Here is a 7,940-nt window from a genome sequence, read left to right on the forward strand (position 1 = left end):
AAAAAAAAAAAAAAAAAAAATATGTCTATTCGTGTTCTTTGCCCACTTTTTAATGCGATTATTTGGGTTGTTTATTGTGAGTTATTGAGTTTCTTGTCTCAAAATAACTGTCTGGGCCAGGTATAGTGGCTCACACCTGTAATCCCAGCACTTTGGGAGGCTGAGGCAGGAGGATCACTTGAACTCAGGAGTTCAACACCAGGCTGGGCAACATAGTGAGACCCCATCTCTACAAAAAATAAAAAAATTAGCTGTGCATGGTGGCACACATCTGTAGTCCCAGTGACTCATGAGGTTCATGTGAGGAGATCCCTGAAGCCCAGGAGATCAAGGCTGTAGTAAGCCATGATCATGCCACCGCACTCCAGCCTGGTGACAGAGCAAGACCCTGTCTCTAAAAAACTTTTTCTAAAATAAAAATAACTAACTGAATCTTAGAAAAGAGTGCATTGAAGACTAATTTAGATATCCAGTTTTTTAATTTAGCTTCTGTTTCTTAACTAGATTACTAAGTACAGGGCAAAGCCCATTAATAGGGCAGACAAAGCATTTCTCCTCCTCCTCCTCTTCCTCTTCTTCTTCTTCTTCTTTATTCTTCTTCTTTCTTCTTCTTCTTCTCCTTCCTCTTCCTCTTCTTCTCTCCCTTCCTCTTCCTCCTCCTCCTCCTTCCCCTCCTCCTCTCTTCTTCTTCTTTTGAGACAGGGTCTCACTCTGTCAATCTCAGCTCACTGCAACCTCCACCTCCAGGGCTCAAGCAATCCTTCCACCTCAGCCTCCTAAGTAGCTGGGACTACAGGCACAAGCCACTATGCCCAACTAATTTTTATATATTTTTTAATACAGACAGGGTTTCACCACGTTGCCCAGGCTGGCCTCAAACTCATGGGTTCAAGTGAACTGCCCTCCTCAGCCTCCCAAAACGTTGGGATTACAGGTGTGAGCCACTGTGCCCAGCCCAGACAAAGCATTTTCTATGCCTGGACTCATCATAAAAATTAAACTCAAGAATCTTGCCAGGGCATATCAGTGGTCAGAGAAGCATACATGGTGACCTGAGGGTTTAACTGCTATAAATACTTTTTTCTAGCTTTCTTTTCATCTTTGAGTCGGGACGGTAGCTAGTTGAAAAGGTTAGCAGATCCCAATGTTTTTATCAATTAGCTACTTAAGCTTTTCCTTTTCCCTTGGTAAGGAGTCTTTCTAAAAAGGCAATTAAAAAATCTTTTTGGACGCTTCTGCACATAATTAAAATAGACATCCCCGGGTGGGCCTAATTTGGGAGCCCTTATTTTTAATTATACTTCTTAGATGAACAGTCTTGTTTATCTAGAACATTCTACAAATGGCCATGGTAATTCCAAATTGTTTTCAATAAGATTTCATCATTGCCGGGCGCGGTGGCTCAAGCCTGTAATCCCAGCACTTTGGGAGGCCGAGGTGGGTGGATCACGAGGTCAAGAGATCGAGACCATCCTGGTCAACACAGTGAAACCCCGTCTCTACTAAAAATACAAAAACATTAGCTGGGCATGGTGGCGCGTGCCTGTAATCCCAGCTACTGAGGAGGTTGAGGCAGGAGAATTGCCTGAACCCAGGAGGCGGAGGTTGCGGTGAGCCAAGATCGCGCCATTGCACTCCAGCCTGGGTAACAAGAGTGAAACTCCGTCTCAAAAAAAAAAAAAAGAAAACAAAGATTTCATCATTTATGTAAGTACAATCATGCATCACTTAATGATGGGAATACATGCTAAACCGTCAGGTGATTCCCTCATTGTGCTAACCCTATAGCCTACACCTACACTGCAGGATAGAGCCTATATCTCCTAGGCTACAAGCCTATAGAGCCTGTTACTGTAGGCAATTATAACACAATGATAAGTATTTGTGTATCTAAACATAGAAAAGGTACACTAAAAATATGGTATAAAAGATTTAAAATGGTAGACCTGTATAGGGCATTTACCATAAATGGAGCTTGCAGGCCTGAAAGTTGCTCTGGGTCAGTGAGTTAGTGAGTGGTGAGTGAATGCGAAGCCCTGACACATGATCAGATACTGCTATAGAGTATGTGAACACCATACATGTGGGCAAGACTAAATTTATTATAAAATTTTCTTTATTCAATAATAAATTAACCTTAGCTTAATGTAACATTTTTACTTTATAAATGTATTAATTTTTTAAACTTTTTGACCAATAATAACAGCTTAGAACACAAACGTGTTATATAGCTGTACAAAAACATATTCTTTATATACTTATCCTATTAGCTTTCTTCTATTAAAATTTTTTTTGTACTTTTAAAACATTTTTGCTGAAAATTATGGCACAAATATACATTCGCTTAGGCCTACACAGGTTCAGGGTCATCCATATCACTGTCTTCCACCTCCACACCTTGTCATTCTGGAACAGTTTTAGGTCAAAAACATGCTTGGAGCTGTCATCTCCTGTAATTACAATGCCTTCTTCTTTTGGAAGGACCTGCCTGAAGAACCTGCCTGAGGCTGTTTTACGGTTAATTTTTTTCATAAGTAGGAGTACACGCTAAAAAATAATAAAAAGTATAGCAAAGTCTGGGCACAGTGGCTCACGCCTATAATCCCAGCACTATAGGAGACTGAGTTGGGTGGATGGCTTGAGTTCAGGAGTTCGAGACCAGCCTGGACAACATGGCAAAGCCTCATCTTTACAAAAAAAATACAAAAATTAGCTGGGTGTGGTGATGCACACATGTAGTCCCAGCTACTTGGGGGACTGAGGCAGGAGGATTGCTTGAGCCTGGGAGTTCAAGGCTACAGTGAGCCTTGATCATGCCCCTATATTCCAGCCTGGGTGACAGAGTAAGACTCTGTCTCAAAAAAAAAAAATGTAAATACATAAACCAGTCATATAGTTGTGTGTTGTCATTATCAAGCTCTATGTACTGCTCATAACTGTATGTGCTACACTTTCATACAACGGGCAGCGCAGTAGGTTTACACCAGCATCAGCACAAACACATGAGCCATACATTGGCCATATCACCATGCAATAGGAACTTTTCAGCTCCATTATAATTTTAAGGGACTGCAATCATATCTACAATCCATCACTGACCAAAATATTATGTAACACATGGCTGATCTGCAGCTTCTGGAGCCACAACACTTAAATGTAAAAGGCAGGTGGAGCCAAAATGTGGAGTACTCAGTTCTTTAGAAGTTAAGGATCTCATTTTTACTTGAAATCTTGGGTCTCAGAGATGAAATAAAAGTCTAAGAGGTGAACACCATGAGGTTGGGTCATGAGATGCTTCTAAAGTGTTCCTCATTGCACAGAAAATTTATTGAGGCTGGCGCATGACCAAATGTCAAAATAACATGTTTCATGACCCGGCTTATTCTTCCTCGGAAGACTTTTGAGGTGTTGGGACACACTTACCAGCTTTTAGATGCCTGACTCATGCTCATCAGTCAAGTTGTCCTTGGGTCTGAGATCCCCATAACCAACTTCCCTTACTTTAGCAGGCAAGGAAACAAAAAAAAAAAAAAAAGAGAAACAGGAGAAAACCCAAATCTTTGCAAATTCTAAAAGCCAGAGTTATATTCCTTATGCAGTAACAGCCAATTACCGCAACCAACTTCAATTACCTCTAAAATCCCAGGGAGGTCATGTACCCTCTCACGGCACAAACTATTTTCCAAATTATTTTTAATAATAAACCTTGACATCCCAAAGTCATGCACTCCCTCCCAGCACAAAGCAACCCTGAATTAAAAGACAAAAAGAACATGGGTGGGGGCTCACTGCAAAGACAGCAGAGTCGGAACCCAAGAGGAACTTTACTTACAACCCTTGGGGCTCCATGAGGAAGACAGGGGACCTCAGACAGCTTCAGCAGTGCCTCCCCTGTGTTCCGCAGGCATCTCGGGGTCATTAGCAGTCCTCTCTCAGTCCTTTCAGAGGTTGCCAGAAACCATCAAACAACAAAATTGCAACAAATTTAAATATGTAATTGGTTTTTATTTGTGATTCTAGAATCAGGCAACACTTATCTTTACGAAAAAAATGCGTGTTCCCATGAGCTGAGAAAAGGGCATTGGTGCTCATCAATGATAGACTGGATAAAGATAATGCAGTACGTAAATGCCATGGAATACTATGCAGCCATAAGAAGAAATGACGTCATGTTCTTTGCAGGGACATGGATGGAGCTGGAAGCCGTCATCCTCAGTAAACTAACGCAGGAACAGAAAACCAAACACCACAAGTTTTCATTTATAAGTGGGAGCTGAACAATGAGAACACATGGACACAGGGAGGGGAACGACACACACGGAGGCTGTGAGGAAGGGCAGCGGAGACAGAGAGAGCAGCAGAATAAATAACTAATGCATGCTGGGCTTATAACTGGGTGATGGGTTGAAAGGTGCAGCAAACCACCACGGCACATGTTTACCTATGTAACAAATCTGCACATCATGCACATGTGTCTCAGAACTTAAAATTAACTTTTTTAAAAAAATAAAGAGCTTAGGACTGGAGAGTTTGAATAATCTGTTGAGTTCTAAATGATAGAGATAGTCCATAATTGCCTGTTACCTGCACAGGGATAATGAAGGCAAGAGAATGTTGCCTCCTGGAATGTGAGGGCCAGACTCAGGAGCTCTGGCTCTGGGTTGGGTAGACTGCACATCTGTTTAGATCTATGTACAGTTTGAATAACCCTACATCTGAAAATTCAAACCTCAAATGCTGCAAAATCCAAAGTTCACTGAGTGCTGACATGACGTTCAAAGGATGTGCTCACTGGAGCATTTGAGTTCAGATTCTCAGATTAGGGATGCAGCACCAGTACGTACAATGCAAATATTCCAAAATCCCCAAAAATAAAAAACCTGAAACACTTCAAATGCAATCATTTCAGATAAGAGAGGCTCGACCTGTCCATATACATATAAATAGAGAGTCACTGTGTGCCAGGCCCTGTTCTAGGTACTAAACGCAGCTCTGACCAGAGTCCTGCTTTCCTGGAGCTCACCCGCTAGAAGGGAAAAGAAAATAAGTAAATAATCAGGTAAGACAACCTCAGGTAGGGGTGAGGACTCTGAAAACAGGAAGGCAGGCTGAGGAGCTGGGGAGGGCACCTTCTCACAGAGACAAACCAGCATGGAGTGGGAGCTCCATCTGGAAGCCGATGGCCCTAGGAGAGCAGGCAGCAGAGCAAACTCCCCAGATGGGAAGACACTTGGGATAGTTGCTAAGCAGCAGAGCAGCCAGGGAGGACATAGAGAGGGTGAGATGGCAAGGACCAGCACATGCAGGGTTACGTATACTCCGGGAAGGGCTTTTGAACTCATTCTAAACGGAATGAGAAGACACTGCAGGATTAAGAGCAAAGGATGGCACAGGCCTCCATACTGCATGGGCACAGGGGTCGCCGTTACACACACCATGGCATGAACCTGTCTCCCTGGAGCTGGCCTTCTTGGTGGCCCTGCAACCCCAACCCCAACCCCCTCACCTATGGCTGGCTGCTAATCTGTCACAAGCCCAGCTCCTCCAGCATGGGGCTGCCACATCCTTCTCCCCACAGGACCCCAGACAAGCCCGCTGACTCCTCAGAGCTGACCTTTGAGATGCCAGGTGCCTGTCCTCATTTCCCTGACCCTTTGCTGAGACAAATACTCGTGGAAGTTTTTAGAATAGAGACCTAGGGATACGTAGTTGGAGCAGATCTGGTCAGTTCTTTATTGGGAAGGGGATGCAGTCCGTAATTCGGCAAATCTGTGATCCCAGGAAGATGTCAAGCTCAAGGTTCAGCTGGCTTGTTGCCAGCTCGTAGCTGCCGTGGAAAAAGCCACGGGTATGGCAACTTCGCCAGCGCCAATAGACCTGGATGATGCGGACAGCGTTGAGCAAACGACAGTAACGCCGACGGACACGCCACATGCGGACCCAGGACTGCAGCCTGACTGCTGCCCATTGCTGCCGTGCGCAGAGCTCCAGCGCGGCCCGCCGCTTCTTCGCCAGCAGCTTCGCCAGCACCTGCCTCCACCAGCACTGGATGATCAAAGCTCTGAGGGCCGCGTGCAGTAGTGTGCGTCGCACCAGCGTGCCCCGCCACCAGGCCTGGATCTTTTTTGCCGCCAGTACCTTGTCAACGGGTGGCTTCATTTGTAGAAGGAGGTGAGACTGCAAGAAAAGAAAGAACAGTCAGGACATTTTCCTCACAAACATCAGCCCCAGGAGGTGAGAGGAAGTGGCCCAGTGCTCCACAACAGCCCTTTCCTCTAAAGTTCAGGTGTACTGGGCGGGGCAACACCTAACCCAGGAGACCAGGTAGGTGTCCCACCTCTGCTACCCACAGGTCAATGGACATGGTCACCTCACCTTCACCTCTGAGCCTCAGTGTCCCCATCTGCAAAATGGGGATACACCTGCCCTAGCTACCTCACCCAGTTTTTTGTAAACCTTCTTGGCCAGTCTAAAGCAAGGACATTGTGATGTAGGGTCAGAGGGTTAACACATTTCACCTGGGCCTTCCAGCTACTGAGATCCGTGACCCACCTCTTCAGACCTCTCCCACCTGCCAGAGAGGTGGTGTCCTTGGCTGGCTCTGCCCTCTTATTTCTGACCCCAGGTCAAATCCACAACCTGCTGTTTCCGGCTGTCACATCATAGTAGTCAAAGTCTCCCTCCTCCACACAGTTTGGAGTCTTTTTCACCTGCTTCTTACTTTCACTTATTTTAACACATTCTTTTCTCGTTAAAACTTCTTTTAAACTTCAGCTTACCTATACATAAGTGGACTCATGTGCACACTCCCCCACATCCCACCCAATTCGAGTCTTGGGTTTCCCTTTATGTGGCTGTACATTCCCCAAACATAGCCGTCACCATGCCACACTCCAATGTTGAATGTCTGCTTTCCACTTCTCAGGGTTTCTCTTTGCTACATCCAAGTCTCCATGCCTCAGTCACCCACCCTTCCCAGACTCGTAAGGAAATGGAAGAAGATAGCCCAGGATGAGTCCATCTCTATTTATTGCAGCTCTGAATACGACGACTATGTCCTTGTTGGCCTGGGAAATTCCTGGCTTACGGCGGTTGTTCCTGAGTAAGGATTAATAGCAACACCTTTCACTCACAAATGTTTCCTAGTTTGGACAAGAAATTTCGTGATTAACCAATTCTGTGAGCCACAGAGAAGACAACCACCACCACTACTGGGTGGCACGTGTCAGAGATGCTGCAGGTGCGGGGTGTCTTCCAACCTCGAGGGCTTTCTCTGGCTTACCTTTGGTTTTGGAGGACGACGCTTCTTCTCCAGCTCCCTGTGTTTGAACAATGTGGTCTCATCAACATCTTCGATTACGATTTGGCAAAAATGGCCATCTTTCTGTAATCAGATTTTAAAGAGGAGAGGTGTAGGTAGGTAGTTATTTGTAGAACTCAGGGCACACACCCTCACTGTGGCTGCCTGTCTGCCGGATATCCAGTTTTCAGCCAAGTTCACCACATCCTTAACCTCTTGTCTTTCCCAGAGACCCTAGACAAAGGGCTTGCATCCTGATTAACTGTGGGAATTCACCTCCCCCTGCCTGCATCTATTTCTTACACAACATCGGATGCCCATGACTTGCGGGTAGTTGGTTCAACCCCTTCAAGTCTGCAATCCCCTTAAGTGCCCATGATTAGAGGCTAGATGTCTCCATCATACCCAGATCTATACTTCTCTAGCCACCACCGTGGCAGGAAGTGTGAAGGAGAGAGTGTGATGTCATAAGGGCACCTATGACTCTGGCATCAGAATGGCTTCCAACAGCTGAGTCTTTTCCAGTGAATATGTGGAACTCTTGTCCATTCTTTTTTGCAGACATGGCCACAATTTGCCTACAAAAGCAAGCCACTGGAAATACTGGCTCATTAGCACAAAGATGTATCTAGTTAGTGAT

General features: G+C 45.2%; 1 protein-coding gene across 2 annotated transcripts; it reads right to left on the bottom strand.

The window, feature by feature from the left end:
- Positions 1-5,709: 5,709 nt before the first annotated feature.
- Positions 5,710-7,722, bottom strand: LOC108317560 (IQ domain-containing protein F5-like). Of its 2 annotated transcripts, XM_037736816.1 has the most exons (4): positions 7,577-7,722; positions 7,283-7,384; positions 6,883-7,142; positions 5,710-6,153 (listed from the first exon to the last, which is right to left on the bottom strand). In XM_037736816.1, the coding sequence occupies exons 3-4, from the start codon at positions 6,883-6,885 to the stop codon at positions 5,725-5,727; spliced, it is 432 nt and encodes a 143-aa protein (XP_037592744.1). In that variant the 5' UTR covers positions 6,886-7,142; positions 7,283-7,384; positions 7,577-7,722; the 3' UTR covers positions 5,710-5,724. The 2 variants fall into 2 exon arrangements, with proteins under 2 accessions (XP_037592744.1, XP_017403692.1); XM_017548203.2 differs by lacking the exon at positions 6,883-7,142.
- Positions 7,723-7,940: the final 218 nt, after the last annotated feature.

This window comes from Cebus imitator, unplaced genomic scaffold (assembly GCF_001604975.1).
Source record: "Cebus imitator isolate Cc_AM_T3 unplaced genomic scaffold, Cebus_imitator-1.0 Scaffold0, whole genome shotgun sequence".
Taxonomy (NCBI): Eukaryota; Metazoa; Chordata; class Mammalia; order Primates; family Cebidae; genus Cebus; species Cebus imitator.

Bases quoted from the DNA above. Each gene is read 5' to 3' on its own strand.
- LOC108317560 (XM_017548203.2), bottom strand. From the start codon at position 7,621: ATGGGCATCCGATGTTGTGTAAGAAATAGATGCAGGCAGGGGGAG. The intron at 7,385-7,576 runs GTGAATTCCCAC...ATCTGATTACAG, and splicing joins ATAGATGCAGGCAGGGGGAG to AAAGATGGCCATTTTTGCCA. The intron at 6,154-7,282 runs GTAAGCCAGAGA...CTACAAATGAAG, and splicing joins GTCGTCCTCCAAAACCAAAG to CCACCCGTTGACAAGGTACT.